We start from the raw sequence: 27,197 nt of genomic DNA, 5'->3' as shown, positions 1-27,197 counted from the left end.
AGTCACGCGTAGCATTCACGCGTGTTTTTACACGCTAAAATATTACATTTCCATATCCCACGCACAAGCGTCAAGCTTATGTAGCAATATCATCAAGAAAAGAAATACTTCTTTACATTTGACTTTTTGAAGTAAGCGCCAAATCAAGGGATACTTAACTTTTTTTAATTTGACGAAGAATCTATTAAAGTTGAAATTTGAATTTGTTGATTTAAAAATTTATTCTTTTTTACTTTTTTAAAGCGTTTTTATCTTTCCTTTGCCTTATAAAGTAGGACTAAAAAAAAGAAGATAAGTTAATCGTGAAATAATTTGATAATAATTTACTCGTGAATTGTCCAAAACAAGCGCTGGAATTTTTAATTTGAATAAATAAAATGTTTACATTCGATGAAATTTTTTTTTTTTTCTTCAAATCGTTCCGGTATTTTAATTGGCTCTACTGTGACGTCTATGAATTGTATAAAGATATGAGAATTTTAGGTTACGAATGTTACGTTTCGAAGTTTGTTTTTTTGTCAGTTAACTTGTTTACAAGAGGTTACGAAGGCATTCCGTGAATCAAACAGTTTTTAGTTAAAAAAATGTTTGTGATTAAGTCAGTGTTCATTTTTGTAATGGAAATATTAAGGTATTTATTATTTTATTAGAAAGTTTTTCTATTTCAAATGTTTAATTTTTCTAATCAACGCAATTGGCTATTATAATTGTGAATATTATATGTAACTTGGTATTGCTATTATGGAGTGTAGTTATTGAGAAACAAATTTATTTTTTTTAATCGGCCATCGAAATTTAAAAACATATTTTTATGCCGATACTATAATAATACCAAATGGAACAATTAAGTTTTTGGACACTAGGCGAAACTTATGTTTATATAAAACAGTTTTGTTTATGAAACATACATTTTATGAACTGGGTTTTTTTTGTGAATTATTTAGGATATAAGTTAACAAGAATATGTAGTTTTGTTTGTTGAACAGCATGATAATTGTGGTAAAACCTTAAACTATCAGTGTATAATGTTGCCTAAAATTAGGTGAAATTGTTCTTATTAGCTAATTTTGCTGCTCCTTTCTCAGTGGAATTTGAGATAATGATTCAAAATTGTATGACATGTGTCCTTACAAAGTAATCATAAAACAATGTTGATAATTGTTGTCAACAAATTAGGATGTAATACAGTACTTTTTTGTCTGTAATACTCTACTGTATATTTCTCTGTAGAACTTGAATACAACAGATCACTTAACTTAACCTACATATTCAAAGTATGTGACAAACATTTTTGAAATACATAGAAAACATAATACAACTGAAACGCTTGTCCAGAATACATTAATCATGTTTACTACATGTTTACTGTTATTATATGCACACCATTATATATAACACAAATTTGCATTGTATTTGTTTAATATGTAGTTTTTTCAAATTTAATATGTTTGTAAATTTAATATTGTTGAAATGAATTGATTAATGATAAGTGTTGTCATGTAAAATTTGAATGTTGTTGCTAATATCCTTTTTTATTACTAAAATCTTATACATGCTTGTAAGAAAAAAAATCAAAACTTAAGCCCAAAACTCGCAGATGTAGAATAGAACTAGTATGTCCTACCAATTAGCCTTTGAGTGTTCCCGTTTTGTAGGAAGATTTATAAAGTGGTACTGTTAATGAGGGTAGTTGTTGTACATGTTCTTTAAATCCATTGATCAATGTGCATACAATGTCCATTTGATCTTTTATATTGCACTTTGTGTTCTTTGCAGTTGTACAGTTAGTGTACTGGGTACAAGTGTACAGTTTTTAAAAGTCAAGTATTTTACTATTTCAATTAACCACACAACTCAGGAATGGTAGAACTGAGACTGTACAAGACTACACTTCATTTACACTCATACATATCATCCTCTGAAGTATTATCTGAACAGTAATTACAGGAGGCTAAACAGGAAAAAGAAAAGGTATTTTATTTTACTATTTATCTTCCAAAAGAGTGTGGTATGTTATTAATAAACAGACAAATCTGTTTTTTTTTTCATTAAAATTAAGTTAAATTTTCCAAATGGTGTGTACTGTAATTCCTCAACAATAGTTCATTGAATTTTTACTAATTCTGTTTTTTAATATCTTTTAGAAGCGATGTGTTAAATACATTTATTTATAAAATTATAAACTTAATGTGTTCATGAAGTCACTGTTACAGTATTTTACAGGAATTGCATTAAAAAAATACTTTTCTTAGAAAGAATCAAAACTGATTGTTCCAGTAATTACTACTTAATGCTTAAAACTGATGATTATACATTTTTTAATGGGTTTCATTTGTACAATGCAATATTGACAGGACTTTAAAGTATGTTGTTAAAATTTTGAAAAAACAGTCAGTTCTGTTAAAAAAAAAATTTCTTATACAATAATTCTCAGTTTTAGATTTTCTTTCATATTTAATATTTTTCAAGTTTACAAAATATTCTAGAAGATAAATTTTATCAGTATGTAGAAATGTTAATCAATTATACACACCATTAAATGAAAAAAAAAAAAAAATTACCTGACAAATGATTTTTTGTTCTGCTGTATTTGGTTCCTCAAAATCATAATCACTGTTTCAGATAATATTAAGTAGTTGTTTTAAAATATTCGTTATCTGTAATTGTATATTATTCTCTCCCCTGCCTCTAAATTCTTTGATATTGAGATATATTGGATGAAGTGGTTTACTAATGATAAGGAAAGAGGTCTTGAGAGTTGGAAAAGCATTAGATTGAATAGAATATTGTTCTCACCACCGGGTTGGTCTAGTGGTGAACGAGTCTTCCCAAATCAGCTGATTTGGAAGTCGAGAGTTCCAGCATTCAAGTCCTAGTAAAGCCAGCTATTTTTACACGAACTTGAATACTAGATCGTGGATACTGGTGTTCTTTGGTGGTTGGGTTTCAATTAACCACACATTTCAGGTATGGTCGAACTGAGAATGTACAAGACTACACTTCATTCACACTCATACATATCATCCTCATTAATCCTCTGAAGTATTATCTAAACGGTAGTTACCGGAGGCTAAACAGGAAAAAGAAAGAAGAATATAGTTCTCAGCTAATAACTTAACCTGCTTATTGCAGGTCTGAAGTCATGTTCATATCATCAGGCTTCTTGTGCAGTAGGTGTGAGTTTACAGTTCATTGATTTATTGGAATATAATGAAGCCTTGGTACGTTTTTGTTTTTCATTAAATGAAAAAAGGAAAGTGTTTGTCATAAAGAATTAATGCAGTTGATTCTCACCAGAAAAAAGATTCAAAAAAGTGTAACAAAACAATCTTATAGAATAAAAATACTTGGGTTTTCTATCATAATATAACTAAAACACTGGTTTGTTGATTTTTTGCAGTTTGGATTACAATAAACCACCACATCAAGATTTATTGTTTGAAATTGGCATATCTTCATTTACATGTGTAGAGTAGAGTTTATACCTTGGTGAAGGTTTTGTGTACACTGTATTATACTGTCTTCAGTGATTGGTGTAGACATAGATGAAGCAAAAGTAGTTCATAGAAAATAGCAGAGGTATTGGGTTTGCTTGGCATTTTTCCCGCCACCATCCCATTCATCACCCTAAAGCATAAGATCGAATGTCTGTGCCATAAACGCTACTGAGCCTCGAAACAGTTTAGCGACCAGTGTCCTAAATAGCTCCTAGAGCTTACATAAAAGTGTGAGCAGACTAAGTGCCATACACCACTGGCTTATGTGTCCCAGCCGCTTACTTATCACATATTTACTAAAATGGGTAGATGCACCCCATCAACTACTAAAAATGTATATGACATCCGTAAATTAAAATTTATATCATTTAGACAGCAATTCATTGCCATGCCTAGGTCGCTGAATGCCAGCAAGTACCTGTATACCATATTAAAGCGCTTGGAGCCTTAAATGGCCGGTGGTTAGTCATATATCTCCAGGTTAGCTTCCCGTAGCAGTGTGGTAGGAGTCCTTCCCTTAAGTAAACTACTGATGTCGGTTGAATAAAGCAACTGCATCAAGGAACTTCCACAAACAATCGACAATGCAGCTCTTGCCACATTGACTTGCTGCTTGTGAGTGGCCAATTTTCCCCTTGACCCCTAAGTTCCAGGGTGTCCCAGTCTCTGCCCCCCCCCCCCCCAAAGAGCAGGGCAGTCAAACATCATTGACTGGACCTTCCCGTAGACACAGCACTCATCAGCTGTCAGGCAGAACTGAAACAGATATTGGTTCAAATTAACATGGTTGGTGAGCACCTGGGTGCCCGTTGCCCTTAAAAACAAACTCGAGGCATACCATCCCCCAGATCCTGTATAAACTATATAAACTACAGGGATCTTCCCTTAGTCATGGTGTCCCATTCCAGCTGCTGTGCTTCCATTGCAAGTCTCTGCAGCCTCTTCCGCAGGCAGGAGATGTGGACCACTGAACTAAATTTAGACCCAGTGTATTGTGACACCGTTCCGTTCTGGTACTGGCCCGGCCCAAAACCGCATCCCAAATGCCTCAGCCTTCTGACTTCTTCGCAACTTTCACATGGCTGCCTGAACTTTCATAACTAAATTGATTGGGAGAGCCTTTCCCAATACAGTAGTAACCTTGTAGGAGATTGTTTTAAAAACATCAGTGCATATGATTAAGGCTCTGCGCTGGGGACTCCTTAAATTTTGAACAAGTGCTCTATTCCTATCCAACTTATGCGCCCAAATGGGAGCTGTGTAAGAGGTCATGCTTTCCAAGACACCTTGGTACACCATATACATTGACGGCCAGACAATCCACAGTCCTTCTGAGTTTGTGCAAATAACAGAGGTAGGTTGATTTATATTAGGTGGCTTGTGAACATATTTATGTTTACACCATGCTTTCTAATATGTGGTGTTTTTATAAATGTGTTTGGCAGTCATCAATGTTTCTAAGCATATCTTTAAAAATAAAATTTTGATACGATTCTTAATTAAAGAAGTATTTTTAATACGAAGGAAATTCTTGCTCAATGATGCAGCCAATGCACATCTGGAACAAGTTGTTTCGGTGATTTTTGTCACTGAAAATAAATTTGCCATTTTCTCGATACTGTATTTTACACACAGCATTATGTGTGTATGCATCTTCAATGACTTTTTGATGTTGCCTTTGTCATATCACATTTAGTAAATCTATGAATCTGTTGGTAAAACAGCCCTTTTTAGAAGAAGATAAAAAAAGTTACTAAAAATTGCTAAAATGTTTGCATTGCTTCTGAGAGGTATTAAGAAACATAATTAGGAAAAATTGCTGTAATCTGTTAAACATTTTTAATAATAAAAGGTAAGTTCTCATTTAAACAGAAATTTTAGGTAATCATCTACATTATATTTGGTTTTAAGGTAACAATAGTTACACTATCAAAGATAAGATTACCTAAAGACCTCTTGTTTAAGACCTCTTGTTTAAAACAACACAGTTAAATCTTCTGTCTAATCAGATATTTTAAACTTTACTTTTCTAGTTCATTGTAGAAGATACCTACAACCTTTAATTGTCCACATACTAATTGTACTTTTTTAAGTAACATTTCTCATGTAAAATACTACTCTTAGTTTTATTTATTGTTCTATCATTACAGTGATAATTTTAACCCTTGATGTTATTGAAACCCTGATACCTCAAAGGATACAATTATATCAGGTCTTATTTTCATCTCCAGAATAGAGGTTCTATTAAATTTACATTATTTTTATACTATGTATATTTACGTGTAACACACTTACATTGCAAAAATCTTCACTGTTCTGTAATCTTTCTGTACTGTTGGATGTATCTTCTGTGTTAACAGTACTTTCATTTGCATATCTTGTTCCTAATTTTCATTCTCAATTTTTTTGTGTACATATCTGCCTGTGAGGTCAGTTAGTGGTAACTGTACTCTCTCATCTGGCTTCTTACATCTCACAATTTTCCAATATCTTTTATCTTATGATAAATATCTCTTTGCTGTCAAAAATTTATTGAAAGTTATATATTTTTATCTTCTTTTATTTTACACTAGGCCTATGCTGCTCCATACAAATAATGGATTATAATATCTTGATCTGTTTGGTTGCTTGCGGCTGTAATAGGAGCAACCTTTTAGATTTTTAAAATTTTAATAGTTTTTATATCCTGCAAGCAAGATAAACATGTGATTTATCCATGCAAGATAAACATTTATCATTAGTTGAATTATTACATTTGGATAAACATGTGATTTCACTTGTAGTAACACATTCCTTGTGCCCTTATTTGTGTTAGTTAAAATATAGTAAATACTATTGATTTTACCATCTATTTGGTTGTAAACAGGCAAACACAAATAACATTATAATTAAGTATTGTCCAGTCAGATCAAATAATTTTGCTCATCTCTTTCATTCAATTTAATTTTGCTCATAATTTTCATTCATTTTCTTTCTTATATTTCACAATAATTTTTACATTTATTATTTACCTCATATTAAAAAAGACGTAATTTTTTAGAAGTGGTTATTTCTTACTTACTATTTTACATTCTTAGTGCATCTACCTATGAACACTCACATCAGACTGGTGATGATAATGCATCTGCTTATTGGAATCATTATTTCTAAATATTGTTTAGAAATAAAACAAAAACTTCACTAGTAAAATTTTCAAAAAAGTTTCATTAGTAAAATTGAGATATAAATCCACAATATCTCCTCACTACTTAATATAATCAGTTAGTTAATATCATTGATGATGTGGTTAATGTAGGTTTTTGATAATGAGGCTACCCTCATTATCAAAAACCTACATTAACCTACATAGTGTGATAAACTAGTAGAAAATTTTATAAAGAAGAAATTGTAATTTTATCAATGAACAAATTTAATGTTTTGAATGGTTTTCTAAAATTACATACATTTGTTAAATTGTAATAGTTAAATATGTGCTAAATCAGTATTGCAATCTTGTTCTTAAATCATTAAATCTAAACCTTTGTATGTATAGGCTTATATGAAAACATTCAAGTGTTAGTTTTTTTGATCTATTTTAATGAAAACGTTTGAATTTAACTTTAAAATTTTATTATTCTAGACTAACATTTTTCATTTGTTCTTGAAAGTGGTGTTGTCAAATACAGAATTCTGCATTTAACGTCATCTATTTTGAACTGGTAACTATGTGTATGTGTGCATGCACATGCTTGGTGTGTGAATTAAAATGTGAAGTATTACTGTTAGTGGTGTTTCGGTTGTGGGTGGCCTTGAGTTCATAAGCGCATATATTGTGTGAAATAGTTACTAATAAACAAGTTGATTGTGTCTATTCAGAGAAAGTTTCCTCAGATATTTGGTGATAATTGGCAAAACATGGGGCTGCACCTTCAAGAAATGGTGTATCAGTAGCATTAAACTTCAGGATAAAACTCGTACTTGTTAAAAACATTGTGTGTCATAGATTTGGAGAGGAACCCACATTTTATTAGTGCGGTGGCATTCCCAAGAATTGAATTTGTTGGGTAGATGTGGGCAAGATGTGTTATACAATGAATGCATTTTCACCCATATAAACTGCAAATCCAAATCTCCAGCCAATTAATTGCTGTGTACAAAGCATTGCATGTCCATTGTTGCTACAGAAAGTGCAATAGTATCAAATTCATGACAAATTTGAGAGTTACCTCATCATAAAAGATGAAGCAATATTCTTGCCCAGTGGCTCTGTAAACTAATAAAACTGCCGATATTGGGCTCCTAGAAATCCATGCCAGTTTTACAAACATGGTCACAACACAGTTAAAAGATCATTGTGTGGTTTGCTATTTCAGCACATGGAATTATTGGGCCCTAATATTTAGAGGATGATGACTGTGTCTCTTTTGACAGTGAACACCAAACATTATAACCACACTTCTGAAACCTTCCTACCTGTGTTGCGTCGAACTAGAATATGGTGAGAGTTTAGTTTCAACAGGATATTGCTGTAGCTCTTACGGCACAACTTTCAATGAATACCCTAATGTGGTGCATTTCCTGGGTGACTTCTCTCTTGTTGATATTCATTGGCCCTCCCATTCACTAGACCATACTGCAGCAAACATTTTGTACGGGTATATTTGAAAAGTCAGGTTTTCACTTGTACCCTCCTGACATTAATAGCCTTAAAATGCAACCCATCAGGAGATTGTGAATGTTAAAAAATTCTTAACTGTGACATTATAAGGTATCTGAGAGATGACAGTAATGCCTTGACTGTCTTGGAGGACATTTCTGAGTTGTTGCATTCAAGATGTGAGACCTGTTTTGTGAATCTAAGACATTGACTTACTTGACCGTGTTCAGTTGTATTTATTGTTGTTACAATAAATGTTATCCTACTTTCAAAATGGGTAACATTTGTTGCTCCGCTACTTATATTGAATTATTTATTTTTATGACTTTGTATTTTATAAAAAAATATGGTCTTTTATCTGTTGTAACAGTTTAAAGTTTCTTATGGCATCAAATTTTTCAGTTATGTATACGTACCGGGTATATCTTTGACAGGTATATAAAAATATTAAAATAAAATAATTTTTAAATAACTTCGGCCTTTTTTCATTTATCTATTTATGAAATTATTGATTTCTTGTATATATGGTTCATAAAATTGTAGGAAAATAATATTATAAAATTTACGATTTATATTTTTTTATTAGTAACTCAAGATAATTACATAAAAACAAGAATAAAAAATACAAAACTGCATAATAAAAGAATACCAAGTTGCAAGGAATATATATTTCTTTGTATGTAGAGGACTATTGTGTTCATTAGCCTTGTCACAAGATTATATTTTCCTACCCTTATTAAATAAGTCAAAAGACCAGTCTTGTCAAACTGATCATCTAGAAAGTAGAAAATGGACTTGTCATAAAACAGTAAAACCACTAGATGAACATAAAGTGACAATGGTGTATAAGAGCCTTGTCACATAGAATCCAAATTCCACTTGCCGCTTAAAATATGTTCCTGAAGAAATGTCGTCAACACTGCCAAAATGGGTGTAAAGGGCTCACATTTATTAAGAACACATCCTTAAAAAAATTTGTTAATTAAAAAAAAAATACAGTTTTACAAGAAAATCAGTAATTAATCATCCTGACATGAAATGTATCACATGTTAAAATCATAATCACTCTAACAGACCACTTAACCTTACAAACTTGATAAATTTCTTCTCTTTTATCATTTTAAGATAGATTGCCATATTTCTGGTTTTTTTTAGCCTCATTCTAAGGTCTAGGTAGCATGCACTCTTCTAATATATGTTTCATAGCTTCTGTATATAGGTTTCTGTTCTTCTGCTAACATATAAGACGAAGTGAGTCTAGTATGACCAGTTTGAAATTGTGTAAAAGCTTGTTCTCAGTGTATCAGAACATTTCTTGTTTTAATGAAAAGTGGTATATTAATGGAATTAAGTTTTGTTGTAAGTGTACTTCATTTCCCTTTCTTATGGTCTGCGTGACATAGCTTTAACGTCATCTAATCTAACTAATGTAATATCCACTTAATCTCTGCCTCTTGTTTGGCTGCCCTGTCAGCTGCTTCATTCATTGGAATACTGTGTAGCAAGGTGTCCATATTAAGGTGCATTGTTTCCTGTTCTCGTTTAGATTCTTAATTGCTGTTAAGATATCTTAAACAAGTGCATCATGTATTAACCTATTCCCTAAAGCAGTGATTGAACTTCAGGAATCAGGGCAGAGAGGCACTCTCTCTTTGCTATAATGTAAAGCAAAGCTGTGACTTGAATAGCGTATGCTTTGTAGACACTGGCTATTTTAGATTGTCCCCAAAAGTGGGATTTGCCATGCATGACTATAGAGCTTCTGATGCCTATCTCGGTCCTGACCCATTGGTGAGTATATAGATGTAGTTTTTATATTCAGTTAACAATCGTCACAAAAAGCATTTTGAATATAAAAGTCCAACATTGCATGTTGGACTTCTTTTTAAAGTCAATGGGGCCCTCTGCTATTGGCATTAGCCGCGGTGGGCTTCTCTTTTGGAAACTGACAGGACGTCTGGTAAATCAGTTTTATGGTTCCCACTGATTTCCAGTCTTCTTATCCCAGCAGGTCTGAAAAAGGTTTCTTTTCAGATACTGTTCAGCCAAATTATGGAAACTAAGTGTATATTTCTTGAGAAAGCCAAGAAATGAGCTGCTTATCTTAGTAATACAATTTCCCTCTGTAATTTAGTGACATGGCTTCAGCTTCTGACACAATATTGTCAGTTGGGTTTGTATGGAAGGCTCTTGTAGCAAGCTTGATTCCTACACTTTGGATCATGTCAAGTTTCTTTAAGTGAGATTTTTTGATTTTTGTGAGTCTGGATCAATAGCCATACGCTATTGATCCTTAATCTATTATAGATTGGACCAATGCTGTGTAAAGTCTCAACAATACTTCTTTATCAGAGCCCCAATTCAAGTTTGACAGAAACCTGATGATACTTGGGGCTTACTGACTGACACTTCGTTACTAGTTCAGTCATGTGCACCCTCCATTAAAGGTATCTGTCCAAAGTCTAAGAAACAGTCTGTTTCTTTGTATTCAATAATATTATTATTATCCATTGTCAAAACTGGGCTTGTGTAAGCCAATTTTTTCTTGATGAAATGCACAAAACATGTTTTAGTTGAGATCTGAAATCCATTCATGTTTGCTATTTCAGTGAACTTGTTAATAGCTGTCTGTTAGTTATATTATTTAACCATTGCAGTTTGACTGCTGGCGTAAAAAATCGTGTTATCCACGTATAAAATTCTTCCAGTGTCAGATGGAGTAGAAATAATGAACTTCTTTACTGCAATTGTAAGAAAAAAGCTTGTTCCTCTAAGTGGCGATCCTGAAGTTTCCATAATCATGGATATATACCAGAAATCCAAATTTTGTTAAAAAGAGCTCTAGTATTTTCTTCCTTGCAGTGACATCTAGGATTCTGATCATTTTGTATAGGATGTCTGGACCAGAGGCAGTGTTTGCTTTTTTACTCAGAGCATAATTGAACTCTTCTTCAGTAAAATTTTCATTACAAGCAATAATTTTGAGTATAAAAAATATATCATTTTCATTTGCAGTTTTGCGCTTTGTAAAATCAACATAATTTTTCGTCACACTTATAAACTTCACAGTGATTCGCAAACTTCTCAGCTGTCTAAAGGCCAGTGGACAAGCTTTTCTTCATCCTTAATACAAAAACCTGGTGGTAGGATGATCCACTGGATACTGCTGTTACTTTTCCATACCTATGCCGAAGTAGTTTTGTTTTTGAGGAATCATACATTTCCAGATGGTTCTTTTGTCAGTTGAGATTATTCTTGTGGCAATAGCCCTGCATATTTTAAATTTAATTAGATTGTTTTGTGATGGACTTTTCTTAAAAAATGTTAAAAGTTCTTTCCTTCTTCTTGTAGCTTCACATATAACGTTGGGACAGTCAAGGAACAGACAGTCATTGCATCACCCCTGAGATTTGAGGGATGTGCCTTGTTGCTGTAACACATTTGTCATGTGTTTATCAACACTGTTATATCTTCAGTTAAATTTTAAATATCTACAGACCTTAGGAGCAGAAGGGAAGTCCAATCACTTGTGCTAAGGATCCATTTCTTTTGTGTAGGATACACTTTGACAAGTGTATTTAATATCTCCACAATTGGAAAGTGATCACGTCCATGTAAAGCTTCAACAACTTTCCAAATTAATTTATGCGCTATGGTGGCTTTGATAAAAGCTAAATCAGTGCAGGATGAAGACCCATCCCTGGCATTAAAGAAGATTCGTGTGCCAGTATTTAGTTAACACCATATCAGAATTTTTAGGAAGCCTTCAACTGATTTATGTTCGGGGTCCAAATGCTCAGACCCCACAGGGGCTTATAAGCATTTAAGTCTCTCATGAACATGACAGGAGCAGACAATTGTCATATTAGATTACATTAATCTTCCTTTCTCCAGTTAAAATTAGTTAGGTACACATTACATAAGTTTATGTTGACTGAATGGTATATGCGAGTAGCTACCACTAGTAAATCAGTGAAAAAATGAACTTGTAAAAATCATAAATGAACTTCTTCAAAGGTGCAGTGAGTTACTGAAATGATGGCAACTCTTGATTGGCACTTGCAAGCCTAACTATGTTAAACCCTTTCAGTCTCAAAGTATCATATTTATTAAATATGTCCATTGGATGCAGACACATAAAGGATTTAACTCTATAATCAGTAGCCGCAAGATCACATTCGACAAACATTCGTTGACGTTCCATTGTAAGGTCGACTCTTTTATGCAGACCATATTATAACATAAGATTTATTGCCTAGGTTTCTCTTATTTTTTTCCCTCCCCTTCCTGGGACCGCTCATTGAGAGCATTATGTCTGGTAAAGGGGAGTGTCATGTTGTCATGCATCGAAATGCGTTGTGCCCATTGCGCAGAGGTGACCCCTACGTGCTCGGGGAGGCCCCCTAAGCGCTCAGCCGCGGACTTATCCGTTCTTCATAAATATGTAGCTTATCCATCAAAACCTTCTTAACATAGCTCTCAACCGTTTTCCATTCTTTAACTTCTTTTAGCGTTATGCTTTGTGTATCCTCTGGACAGAACATATCTTCCAAGCATAACATATTTAACATCTCTTTGCGTTCATCATCAAAGCGCGGTCAAGAGAAATGCACGTGGTCAGGAGTCTCTTCCTCATCGCAGTCAGGGCAGCGATCCGTGTGGTCCAGGCCGTATTTATACAGATATGCCCTGAAACCGCCATGACCTGCCAGGAACTGCATTAAACTGTATCCTAGCGAGCCATGGATCCTCCTACACTAACTCCTGATGTCTCTTATAAGGAGATCGGTCCACCGACCTTTAGTGGTTCGGTCCCACTGTTCCTGGCAAGTCTCCATTAATTTTTCTGTTATCTGGGATGTTGTGCGCCTTTTGTCTCTTAATGGCAAGGGTCTCTGCTCCCAGAGCCTCTTATTTTACAAAATAACCAAATCTATCGGCATTGCACCCGCCAGGACTTCAGCTGCTTCCTTAGAGACTTATACGCTGCTGTGATTCGCAGACAACATCGTCTATGAACCGACTATAGTCTTCGACGATATTTTGCAAATGTTACATCAGCCCAAAGCTCCACTCTGTACAGCATTGTAGCATACGTTAATCTCGTTACTAATCTCCTCCGATGTATAGTCTACCAGTATTAGGGAAAAGGCCGGCTATTAATCTCGCAGTCCTTTCGGCTTTATTAGCTGCCTCTACTGCTTGTATGCTAAATCTTAACCTGGTATCTATCCATATGCCGAGGTGTTTTATTGCCGGCCTCGACACTATTCTATCCTTTAATGTTACTTTGAGGATCGGTCTCTTCTTAGCCGCGGAAATCGCTACTACCTCCGTCTTATCTGAAGCTAGTGTAAGTTCCACCCCTGACATCCAGTCTTTTATTATTGTATATGCTTCTCTTATTTTGTCAATGACTTCTCTTTGTATTCGCCTTGACGATCAAAGCGAGGTCATTGGCATAATCAAACATCGTTAGGTCCTGCGGAAGGGCAACTCGAAAAACGCCATCGCAACTCAGGTTCCAGAGAGCTTCTGAGGCACTCCTATATGAAGGACCCGACACAAGCCTGTGTCCCGATAAGTAGGAACGAACCATTCATCGCAAATAAAGGCACTTCATGTTCCTCCAAGGCCTGCATTATGGCGTCGTGAGAAATGTAGTTAATGCATTTCTCACGTCTAGAGTGACAAGGACAGAGATTCCTTGCTGTTCCCCTCTTGCAGCTCTACAACCACCTCACACACCGCCGCCACAGCATCGTGGGCGGACCTTCTCCTGCAAAAGCCGTACTGACTAGAAGGTAGTCTGCCACCCCTCCTCGACTGCCTGAAAAATTCTGTACTGGAGCATACGCTCCTGTATTTTTCCCAGCGCTTTATCATCGCCAGTGGCCGGTAAGAAAAAGGGAGTGCCGGATCTCCCCCAGGTTTTGCGGCAAGCACCAGCCGCTGGCGCTTCCATATCTCTGGGAATACGCTTTCCTTGAGGCAAATGTAGTAAACCTCAAGAAAATCTCCGGCTTTGTCCAAACCGCCACCAAGTTCGGTAGTCAGTCCGGACCCGGCGCCTTAGCCGGAAGTAATCGTGTTGCTGCCTCCAAAAGTTCGGTTAAAGTGAAAGTTCCTGTTCACTTTCGCAATATAATAGATGGGTTCTTTCCTGAAGGAGAGGAGCTTAGGATTGATGAGAGATCTCATGGACATTCTGAGTAGCAGGGGCTCTAGGCCTTAAGGCCTTCCTTACCAGTGTGTTGTAAGGCCTGCCCCATTGATTCATTTCATTTCTACTTCCGAAATTAGTTTCTTCCAAGACCTCTTCTTAGCTTCTCGAATGCATCTAACAAGATCCTTCTTGCTTTAACGATGTCTATCTGCAAGAATATCTCTAAGGCCAGGGAGGTACACCCTCTTTATGCATCTCCTAGCCTTGTGGCAGGTCGTCCTCTTTTCCGTGATTTCAGGGGTCCACCAGTATACTGGCAGGTGCCTCTTTATGGAATATGTTCGTGGTAGACTGGCACACGCCACCTCAATTGAATCCACTAAACGAGATGCCTTTTCCTTCGTTGTGCGCCTTTCGCTTATTCTTCTGAGGTCAAATACCTGTGTAAAAGCACCAGGATCCAGGTTTTTGGTGCTTCAACCAATGAATGTTGGATGGCCTTCGCCAGATTCTTCCTCCATTATTGTCGTTATGACCCGGCTGATGGTCACTATCAGAGAAGCCCTCCCACATCTGCCAATTACCAGTTCGCATGGCCACTTCAGAAGTCACAAACGTAATAACATCTCCAGTATTCAGACAGATAAGGTCTGGCGCCGCAGCTGTTTCCATTAATGTTCTTCCACGATTGTCAGTCCTAACAGATCCCATTGGGTATCTGTTAGGACCGATTTCCCTAAATGGGAACTTTATCTGAATCGACCTGCTTCAAATTAGTTTGAAACTTTTGTATTTTCCTTTCATTGTCTTTTACTTTATTACTGCCAGATAAGACTTTATTTTCCTGAATTGAGAACTCTTTTCTTCAATGACATTTGCAACTTTCTGTTCCAGTTTTGAACTATTTTCTTTGGTCGGTCGAATTTTGAGTTTCTTGTTAATAATTCATTTGACCATATTTGCTAAGACTTTTGTTAGCATATATATATAACGTCTTCTGATTTTAAAGAAGTTTCAGGAGCCATTGCAACCTGGGCGAAAGATGTTGACTTATGCTATCTAATATGAACAATTAATTCTCTTTTGCCTCAAAGTAGCTGACATTTTGTTTGGTTTTTATCTGCTGAATTGCTACATTTTCTTTCTACATTGGGCAATTTCATGAGCTTGCCAGGTGATGCCCATGATAATTAACACAGAAGGGTAGATCGCTATACGGTTTACCTGGATGCAGTGGGTCTCCACAAGCACATACCTGTTGCCTTGTACAACGTACTGTCATACGTCCATATCTCTGGCATCCAAAGCACTGCTATAGAGTCGGAATAAACAGATGTTCTTCCAGTCTGTGAAAACCAGTCTCTATTTTATAGACACTTTGGTTTGTTGAAGGTGAGAAAATGCAACACGGAGGGTACAACTTCTCTGTTGATCGTTTGAAATCGTTTGACATGCTACAACCCCTTATTCATAAGGTTCTTTTACTATCTACTCTTTTGTGCAGTTCCTGCACATGACTACTATCGTTGAGGTATTTAAAGTACCATATGATGCAACCTCAATATCTATAACACTGATCTTAGCTTTAAGTAGCCGTGAAGACTGTAAATTGTTAACAGTTTCAACAAACAAACCTACAGTATTTTTTCTAATCTCCTTCACCAGTTCTTTTGCAGTTTCTGTGATTTCTTTTGGATATCACGAAAGGGCTAATTTTCATAAGTCTCCTTCACTTCTCTTAATAACCAAATATGTTATAATCGCTGCATTACTCTTTGGTTGAAACTTAGTTTGATATGACTTTTTTTTATCCCTCGAAACTCTTCCTTCACTTTGCATTTGAAGATAAAGGCCTGGAGAGGACCCTGGAAACCTCCAGGATGAGGACCCTCATCCTGGAGAGGATGAGGGTTTTTATGTGGACTCACTGCTACAGAAACCGTTAAGTAGATTGTCCCATAAAAAAATTGTCTGATCCACTATACCGACATCCCAGAGCTTGTGCATAGTAGTAAGGACTCTGATATCCTTACCCAGGGACAATCCCTGCTAAGCGCTGAAGTGACGGACTCACACTGAGCTGCGCAAAACTTGGGCAGTTATACTTCAGGTCACCCTCAACCCAGTTTCCATTACTGAGAAGGGAGGTAAACACTCTCCATCTGCACTTCGCCCAACATCAGCAAGAACAGGCTATGTTCATGCTCCCCGCAGACTCGCTGTGTAAGCAGGCAAAGTAAGAAGCACAACCACAACCAACTTGGACAGCTTGGGACTGCTAATCCTGTACTTCACAGGAGAGCTCCTGAGCAAAACCATTGCCCCTTGGCAGACATAAGTGAAAGTACCAAAGTATCAAGTCACTGCCCACCACGGATGTATGTGTATACAGTTGGGTGTGTGGTTGGATTTTGTTTGGGGCAAAATAACATGTCTTTATAAAAAATTTGTTGAACCAAGAGTTTTTGAAATATTAGAAAAACTCTTTTACCCCATATTCACCACCCTCCATTAGTTGTTGGAAGGTGGAATAAGAGTGACAGGAGTACATCTGTATAATTTACTTTGTAAGATTCTTGAGGAACAATAATAGATTTTTATAAGTACACATTTTTTACATAAAATCAGTGGCCCATAATTATTTAATTTCTACTTTTACTATGTTTGAATTATATTAGAACCAGCTTCTGTACTTTACTTTATCATTTTATATCTGCTTTTAAATATATAATTTTTTTTACAATACAGCCTTATTTTTATTAACTGCAATATTGATGCTGAAATTATGGTTATAATGTGAAATATTGACTATTTGATTTAAAATTTACTGTCTGAATTTAAATAATATTGTCAACATATTGTTTAGAAATGCATTAGAACTGACCATGCGACTCATTGTTGAATTTAGATTCCTCAAAGTGATTCTAATGGATTTACTTACCCCTTATTTAAGTACTTGGCTTTATAGAGCATTGAATTACTTATGTTTGGATTTAAGTACTGTTGTACATAAAATTCATTTTCAGTAGCATCTTAGTTTGCATGGTAATTTCCCCATAATGTGATTATAAAAAAAAAATCCAGTTGATTGGGTCTTCATCTATATATATATATATATAAATAATTAAAATTACAATGATTTCTGAACTTGCATTTGCTAACTAATTAATTTGATACATTTTTTTTTTATTTGTTGTAGGTTTAATGAAGATACATATTGAAGGAGATAGACCTTCACATGATTAACATTATAAAATTTTTTTATTATAGATTGAAATAGTGATGGATTAAGATTCTGTTGAGTGAGATTTCATTGTTATAAAATGTGTTATAATTTAATTATAAAAGCAGTTCAACAGGACAGTTTAAATAGTTTGAAAGAATTATTAAAAAAAGATAAAAAAATAGAATTTAGTAATTTTCAGTTATATAATTTATTTCAAAATGTGAAGTGTAGTAGAATGATGAAATATTTATTAAATTATTTTGATGCTGAAAACAAGGATTTATCAAAAGTGTTTAAAATAAATACAAAAATACTTACTAATGCAGTATTAAATAAAATGAATATCAGTTTAATTAAGGAAATAGTTTCAAAAGGTGGAAATATTAATGGATTTGATGAAAATGGTATCACACCATTATATCAGTCTTTAAAAAATAAAAGTAATATAAAATATATTAGGGAAATATTAACAATTGGTGCGAGTGTAAATGAAGTATGCAATAAGTTTGATGGTAATACAGTACTTCATTTAGTAAATGACAAGAAAATAATTACATTATTATTAGAATTTGGTGCTAAAGTCAATGTACAAAATTTTGAAGGACTTACCCCAATCATGCTGGCAATAATTAATAAATTTGATGATGATATTGTAATTGAATATATTAATAAAGGAGCAGATTTGAATTTAAGTGACTGTTGTGGTAAAACTGTATTAATGTATGCCTTAAAATTTAAGAGAAGTAAAAATTTAATTAATAAACTAATTATTAATGGAGCTAATGTAAATGCGATTGACTATAGTGGCAGAACACCGCTAATATTTCTGTTAAAATATGTTGGTGATGTCAAACATCTGACTGACAAAAAGTTAAATAAAAATAAAATAAAAACCCATGTAAGTAAGAGCAAATCAATTAATAAGAAATCATTTCTGTCTGTAACAGAATGTAATGCAGAAAGTGAGATAATAATGCTTCTTATTAATAATGGTGCAGATATAAATATGAGTGATTTAGATAAGGTAACACCATTAATGTATGCAATAATAAATAACAGTTATTACAAGGGTATTGTTACTAAATTAATAGATATAGGAGCTGATATAAATGCGAGTGACAACTGTGGTAAAACTCCTTTGATGTACGCTTTAATGAATATAAATGATACACAGTTAGCATATGAACTAATTAATAGAGGTGCAGATGTAAATGCAGAAGATAATTCTGGTAAAACATCATTAATGTACAGCTTAGAGAATAAAGTTGCTACAAAATTTGTTTTTAAACTTATTGACAAAGAGTCAGGTATACATAAATGCGATGAAAAGGAAAAAACACCCTTAATTTATGCTTTAGTTAATGAATGTTCAAAAGAAATTATAATTAGATTAATTAATGAAGGATCAGATGTAAATAACAGAGATATAACTGGCTTAACTCCTTTAATGTATGCAGTTATGTCGAATGCAGTTGATGTTGTTTCACATCTTATAGAAAAGGGAGCTGATGTTAATGGAGTGGATAATGATGGAGCAGCAGTATTATTTTATAGTTTAACTAATGACGGCAGTTTAGATATTGTTTCACTGCTACTTGATAATGGAGCAAACGTTAATGTAACGTATGTAAAAGGTAAAACTGTTTTAATGAATGCTATAGAAATGAATAAGGATTTTGATTTTGTTGCTACACTTCTTAATTATATCGATGATCCCAATAAATTTGACAATGAAGGGAAAACATTATTAATGTATTTAGTCGAAAATAGTAAATATAAACAAATTTCATTAATGTTAATTTATGATGGTGTTAATATTTTAAATCAAGATTTACATGGCAATACTGTGTTGCATTTTGTTGAAGATGAAGAAATAATGTACACATTAATAGATTATGGAGCGCCTATTAATGTTGCTAATAAAAAAGGAATAACACTTTTAATTAAGGCTGTAATGTTAGCTAAAGATGTTACAACCATCAAATACATCTTGGAAAATGGTGGAAATCCAAATTGTTTTGATACTGAATTAAATACTCCTCTTCATTTTGCAACTACTGAAGCAGTAGTTAATCTATTAGTTTTATATGGTGCAAATATCAATGCTAAAAATACATTTTTCATAACACCACTTAAAAAAGCTACATTAAGAGGGCCTCATGCAGTTGTTGATTCCATTATAAAACATCTAGTTTTGATTTCTTCTGAGGAAATAAATGTTTATTCTGAATATTTGTGCTTCTTTAGTGATTTTATCAGAGATTGTGAGACTGAATTGAAACTAATGAAAGTGAATAATATAGCCGATAATTTGACTTTTTTTGATATTTCTGTTTGTAAGAAATTAAAATTTTATAAATTTCATAATTTATTTAAATCAAAATATTTATATAATTATGAAAAAATTAAAACTATGTTTCCAATTTTTTTTAATATAATAATTTTAAAAATTAAAGCTCTTGAAAGAGAAAAACAGAAAAATTACTTGATGAAAATGTTATCTAGATTGACTGTAGTAAGTGAAGATACAATAACAATTAATAATGTAAGTGGAGATTCTGAAAATTCTTTACTCAGTTTTGATTGTTTATATTCTATTTCCCGATATTTGAATTACAAGCAGCTTTCAAATTTATTCCTGTCATCTTTGTAGATATATTCATTTTATTTAATAAATAAATAATAATTCTAAAGAATAATTATTGTAAAGAATTCTAATTCCTTAAATGTTGCTGAATTTAAATATGTACATCTTTGTTGTGTAGATTAGACCTTGGTAGCATTAACATGGAGATTCTGAAAATTCTTTACTCACTTTTGATTGTTTATATTCTATTTCCCGATATTTGAATTACAAGCAGCTTTCAAATTTATTCCTTGCATCTTTGTAGATATATTCATTTTATTTAATAAATAAATAATAATTCTAAAGAATAATTATTGTAAAGAATTCTAATTCCTTAAATGTTGCTGAATTTAAATACGTACATCTTTGTTGTGTAGATTAGAACTTGGTAGCATTAACATTGGTGGTGAATGCTCTAACTTAAACTGTATTTTTTAGTATTTTTAATATTTTGACTTGATTTTATAGTTTTTATTCCTATATTAACGAAGCTATTGAGCAAATTTAAAAATAATTACATCGAAAATAGTAATGTGTAGTAAGTGAAGTAATATACTCTCTTTTAATAGAAACCAATAAATAATTGCAGATATTTAAAGTAGCTGGGATTGATGGAGAGGTAAGTATAGGAAGGCAGGTGTGCCATCGCAAAATTTATGACATTAATTTATTGTAAATTACTAATTAGTCATCACCTTGATGACCAGTTTGATTTACCAGTTTAGGTAACAGTTATTTCTTTTGTACACTTTAAGCAGAATGCATCAGTAACCATTGTTGATGTTGCATGTGTTTGTCACATTTTATTACGCACTAATTGCATACGTGTCTATCATATCATAAAGTTTGTACTGCACGCCTGGTTGTGTTAACATATTGATATATTTAGTTTTTATATCATTTTTCTGTTCGTTGTATTAGTTTCTTTATAGTTCAATTGTGTGCGAGTGTAATTTTGTTATTATATCTGTAGAAAGATTGAATGTAAATGAAATTTCAAATATTCAAGAATTTTCTGTTGAAGAACAAAATGAAGGTGATAGTGACAGTGATCTAAGTGAAGAAGAAATATAGGAAAGATTTCATGACACTGAATGTCAACATTTATCTACCGACGCTTTCTATTTTGGTGAAGATGAAACAAGTATGTGGTGAAAAACGGAATTATCAAAATATTCAGACTAAATAAAATATGTAGTGAAAGTGCTTTCAGGCTTTAGAGTACTAGGATTATTGAAAATGAATGTGATACTTTATGAAAATAATAACTATTGGTATGTTAGATGAAGTTGTAAAATACACAAACCAGTATATTTCTAATCATAGAGAGGAAATGAAGTATTCACAGGAGAGAGATTTCAAGGATACCACCCTGGCTGAAGTAACTGCTTTCCTTGGATTGCTTTTTTTAATTGGGACAAAAAAGTTAACCACACAAATGTACTTGAATTGTGGGCGAGTGATGAAACTGGATTGAGCTTTGTCGTGCATCCATGAGCTACAAAAGATTTTTGATTTTATGTCGTAGTTTGCTTTTGATGACAGAATGACCCAGTTCAAAAGACTTAAAACTGATAAATTAGCACCAATTTGCACCTTTTATGATCAATTTGTCTCAAACAGCAAAGCAGTGCTATTCACTAAGCAAGTATGTGATAATCAATGAAATGTTGAACCCATTTCACGGTATTCACTGGATACAATATTTGCCTAATAAGCCTGCAAAATACAGGATAAAATGTGTGTATTATGTGATGCAAAAAATTCTATTCATATGAAAGTGAAATCTACTATGGAAACAGCCAGATGGGCCGTATAACATTTCAAATTCGGTTATTGATGTGGTGAATGAAATGACTAGTCCAACCAACTGAAACAAAATGGAATATTACAACAGATAATTATTACACTAGTGTAATGCTTGCAGAGTATTTACTGTAACTCGTGAAAATAATACAGTAATATTATTATTATCTACTATGCATGAGACTGCAGTAGTAGGTGAAAATAATAAACCAGAAATTATAAATTATTAATTCTACAAAAGGTGGTGTGTCGATACTGTGTACAAATTATGTGCCTGCTATTCCATGTCAAGAATTACAAAATGCTGGCCTTGTGTTGTATTTTACAGCATTTTGAATATAGCTGGATAAATGCACATGTATTGTACTGCTTCAAAAAATTGATTGACAAAAAGAAATGAAAAATTTTTCTAACAGATTTAAGGAACCCAACATGCACAAGGTAAAATTATATCACATCCAAACAACATTTCCAAGTTTCTGAAAGCTAATTATGCACAAAATGTTCTAGAAGAACCCCATGAACAACCCATAAAACAAGGAGTGCTCTCTTTGTGCTGTTGAAAAGAAAAGATCTTTTGCATCAGTGTAATGTAGTAAATGTAATTCATTTACCTGCAGAAAATATTCAGCGGTACAAATTGTGTGTTACAATTGCAAAGATATTAGTTCTGTCTGACTAAAAATATAGATAATTTCTATAAAAATGTTGTAGTAGTGGTAATTTAGAATAGTTTGTGATAATTTTGAGAGATAAATAAATAATTTTTGTATTTTAAGTGATAATCCGATTAATATGATCAATGTAAGATACAAAAATTGTGTAAATTTTTCGGCCTGTTTCAATAATATTTTTATGAAAACATTATAATTAATCTTATTATTTACATAAATAAATTTCATAAGGAAATTCTTTAATGTTTTATATAAAATATAACTTTCCTTTGTTGGTTGTAAAAAGTACAACACACACCTGCTGGTGCTACTGCATTATGGACGCCTTCTCGAAGATTAATAATTACTATTTTGTTTCCATAGATAAGAAATAACCTAACCATATTTTAATTTCCGTTATAAACTTTGAACGTGTTTTTATAAATGCATTGAAGAATTTAATATTTAAATTAAAGAATTTATTATTTAAATTTAAAAGCTTAAATACAGCAAGAGAATGAAGTCTTACAAAGAATGTAATATTTAATTAATAATATTTAAATTAAAGAATTTATTATTTGAATTTAAAAACAATTTAAAAGCTTAAACACAGCAAGAGAATGAAATCTTATCAAGATAAAATTAATGAAATTAATAATAAGATAGTAAAGTTAGGAAATAAGACATGAAACTTTAGAAGGAAAAGAAAGAAAGAGAAGTTTATTGATCTTTGAAATAATAGAAAATAACTATCAAATTTAACTTTGTAAAAGAGGTGACTCAGTTGTTGGAGAAAAAAAGGTTAAAAACAAAATTTTAGAATATACAGACAACGTTTTAAAAGTATTAGGCAAGTTAAAGAACAAGAAGGTTAGACCAGTGCTGTTGCTCTTAATATTATGCATAAGAAAACTGAAATCTTAAAAAATAAAAGGAAATTAAAACAAACCAATACCTACATAACTGAAGATTTTCTGAGAAGTATACTTGAAAAAAGAAAGAACTTTGTGATTTGGCTAAAGCAAGGAGAAGGAAAGTTTGCAATTAGTTACAACATATTAATTATGAAAGATGCTCAAAAAAGACAACTGAGTATAACAAGAAAGGAACTAAAAGAGTATTGAGTAATAGTACAGTAAATTTAGCATTTTTTTATCCGAAAAATTACCTTATGGAATTTTTGTTTATAAATCGTTAGGGGGCCATGAGAGAAGCTTAACTATAGATTTGTGGGGTTCCCCCTCCCATTGTTTTTGAAAAAACTCAAAAAAAATTTGAAACTCATTTATCTTGAAATCAGTGCTTCGTAGAGAAAAACATTTTAAACAAAAAATGTAGAGGACATTCTTCTCTACAATTTATCACATTGAAGTGATGCTGTATGATGGAAAATGCTCACAGTAGGTGGCGCTGAAGTAACAAAAAACGTGCTTTTTTGCCTATAAAAAATTTTTTTTTGTAATTTTATAAATGAGAACGTTGTTTCTCTCAAAAATATTTACAACTTTTATTTAAACTATTTTTTTGTTGACTGACCATTTTAGAGTTATAGCTGAACAAACTAAACACATCGCAGTTTACCGTTCTATTGTCATTGTCGCCAGGTTAGGTCGGCATTGTTATGCCTTAAGACCGGTTTCAAACATCTGGCCAATTCACTAAGACGCCCATTCTTCAGTTGACAGAAGTGAATCTCCAGTTACCACAGAGAAAAAGGATACGCCAAAGATAAGAAAAATTAAGAATTAAACCCTAAGGTCAACATTTGAATCTCACAAGCACTTTCGAAAACATATATATCATATCAAATTAATACATAAAACACATGGTAACATAACAATATATAAACTATACAGGAAAGAATAATTGATAAATGTTGTAAAATATATTTGAAATGTAAGTGAAAAAGTGAAACAACAATTTCTTTTTATTCGAAACCAAACTTCGATATGTGCATTTCAAAAGATCGTTCTATCATTATTTTATTAATTAAATAACTATAATATTAGTTTTTTTATTCTTATTTCTTACTACTAGAGATACTATCCAAAAATTTTCTCCAAAATCTCTTAATATTGACATCATTCTCAACTGTTTATTGTAAATTGTTAACTAAAATATTAATTATTATATATAATTGTTAAAAAGTTGAAAAAAAATCATTATAACATTCATACGGAATGAAACTATTGTGACAAAACTTATTAGCCGTTTTAAAACGTTTATAGAACAATTTATACTCTTTGGCAAGCTGTAACCTCAAAACGGTAAGTCGGACAAAAAAATAGTTTAAATAAAAGTTGTAGATATTTTTGAGAGAAACAACATTCTCATTTACAAAATTATAAAAAAAAAATTTTTTATAGGCGGAAAAGCGAAAAAACACGTTTTTTGTCGCTTCAGCGCCACCTACTGTGAGCATTTTCCATCATACAGCATCACTTGAATGAGATAAATTGTAGAGAAGAATGTCTTCTACATTTTTTGTTTAAAAATTTTTCTCTACGAAGCACTGACTTCGAGATAAATGAGTTTCAGATGGGAGGAGGAACCCCACAAATCTCTAGTTAAGCTTCTCTCATGGCCCCCCTAATGATTTATCAACAAAAATTCCATAAGGTAATTTTACGGATAAACTGAATTTTTTGTCGCTAGATTTACTGTACTATAACACCCCTCCTAAAGATCAAACAAGCATTGTATAAATTATTAACCTAGGAGAAAAGAAAACTAGAACTCGGGAAAAATTGAATAAAAGTAATCAAAATGCTAAGGTATGTTTTCTTCTGTGAAAGATCCCATTCACCAACTGCAATTGAGAAGCATACAACAGAAACTAGGCCTGTTCAAAAAATCATCCATGCTCTTCCAGAAAGGTTTGTATGCAAGGGAGGACCAATGGACTATTTTTTCCTCAATAAACAATCGTTTTTAAGGAAAAAAAACAAAATATTATAATACTAAATCTACCTTATAACTGGAATTCTTAATACAAGGTCACCCTGTTCAAAAAACAAATTAATTAAAATTTACTAACTTTACTTGTTTCAAAAAATGCATTTTCTGAAACAAGTAGACATTTTGGTTTTTCAGAGGTAAGGGTAGCAACTAAAAGAGTAACTGCCAGAAAGTCTAGATACTTATTTGTGTATAGCTGCTGCAATGAATCTTGAAACTTGGACTATGACAGCAAGTATGGCCTGGAATATTTTCAGTTTGGATAAACTGAAAACATTCAGTGTAGTTTTCATGCGCAGAAGCAAATTGCTTTCTTGTAAATACAACTTATTATTTTATGTTACTAGATGATATTATGGATTACTTTTAAATATTTTCTAAATCTGGTGTTTATACTTTATAAGGGATTAAATATTTTGCCAAAAAAGAAATGTTAATGTATATAAAAATATATATATTTGACCTATTCTCAAAAGTATTATAATTATGTCAGCATACAAATGCTAAATGATAAATTAACTAATATTATATTTGTCTGACATGTATAAATATAGTTTACAATCTATCATGATTTTATTTATTGTAAAAATAAATATGGACAATCCAAGTATTATAACTCTGGACATGCCTTTTTTGGAATTATGTCAGGAAACTATATATGAGGTCTGTAAATAAATTAATGAGATTGGTGCAGAATATCTTTACAATCCAGTTGTATATAGACTCTGTCACCTTTGAAATAATTTCCTTTGGAAGCCATGCAATGCTTCAAAGGGTTTTCCCACTTTTCATAGCAGTGTTGGAACTCAGAAACTGGAATATCCTTCAGATAGTTGGTACAGGAAAAAGTCGCAGGGACTCATGTCAGGTGAATAATGTAGTTGAGGAACTACAGGAATGTTTTTCTTTACACAACAAAAACTCGTTTCACAAAAACTTTGTTTACATCTCATGTGGCAACAATAGACTAAAAATATTAATACCTAATATAAATCAGCTGTTCATATAACCATATATTTACTAGTAAATTATGGGGCTGCCATTTTGGCTGCCAAAAAAAAAAAAATAGTCGCATTACTTTATTTACAGACCTCGTAGCTATATTTTTTGCTATATGCTCATAATTTCAAATGCAGCCAGGCCAAGGTAAGAATAAATAATTACCAGTAAGTCTACATTATTGAATGCTTGAGTATAATCCAGTCAACTAGTTTAACTGGATATTTGTTCATCTTGTAAGAAAATTTATGCAAATTTGTTTTCTTTTTATTTCAGTTTGAGAAAAAAAATCAGATTTTAAAATTGGTTGTCAATTTTTAGTATTTTATAATTATGAGTGAACTTAAGTCTACTGTAAAAAACAAAAAAACTAAAACGGCAGGCCTGGGAAACTATAATTGATGTGACTTGTTATAGTGCATGTCTGAGTAGAAATAGGTTTTATACCTAAAGCCTTGCTAACTTGGCAAACAGTTTAAAAAGTAGCGATTACAGAAGTCAGATGAAAGTGGAAAATGACCAAAAATGGACAGAAGAGATGTTAATTCCATACCTTCTTAATAATTCTGACAACGCATCCTATCACAATGCTGTTTTAGAAAAATCACCAGTTTTCAATTCAAGAAAAGA

At 32.6% G+C, this 27,197-nt stretch overlaps 1 protein-coding gene across 3 annotated transcripts; it reads left to right on the top strand.

Moving 5' to 3' along the window:
* The first annotated feature begins 479 nt into the window (after nucleotides 1-479).
* On the top strand, nucleotides 480-22,846 carry LOC142319171 (uncharacterized). Of its 3 annotated transcripts, none has more exons than XM_075356157.1 (3): nucleotides 480-631; nucleotides 3,401-4,851; nucleotides 17,499-22,846. In XM_075356157.1, exon 3 carries the CDS (start codon nucleotides 17,623-17,625, stop codon nucleotides 20,176-20,178), a length of 2,556 nt encoding a protein of 851 aa, XP_075212272.1. In that variant the 5' UTR covers nucleotides 480-631; nucleotides 3,401-4,851; nucleotides 17,499-17,622; the 3' UTR covers nucleotides 20,179-22,846. The 3 variants fall into 3 exon arrangements, with proteins under 3 accessions (XP_075212272.1, XP_075212282.1, XP_075212276.1); XM_075356167.1 differs by lacking the exon at nucleotides 3,401-4,851 and adding an exon at nucleotides 1,777-1,971; XM_075356161.1 differs by lacking the exon at nucleotides 3,401-4,851.
* The last annotated feature ends 4,351 nt before the right edge of the window (nucleotides 22,847-27,197 follow it).

This window comes from Lycorma delicatula, chromosome 1 (assembly GCF_047948215.1).
Source record: "Lycorma delicatula isolate Av1 chromosome 1, ASM4794821v1, whole genome shotgun sequence".
NCBI classification, from domain to species: domain Eukaryota; kingdom Metazoa; phylum Arthropoda; class Insecta; order Hemiptera; family Fulgoridae; genus Lycorma; species Lycorma delicatula.
The sequence above is the reverse complement of the archived record's forward strand: the minus strand, read 5'-3'. Positions and strand labels throughout refer to the sequence as shown.

Bases quoted from the DNA above. Each gene is read 5' to 3' on its own strand.
- LOC142319171 (XM_075356161.1), top strand. From the start codon at position 17,623: ATGTGTTATAATTTAATTATAAAAGCAGTTCAACAGGACAGTTTAAAT.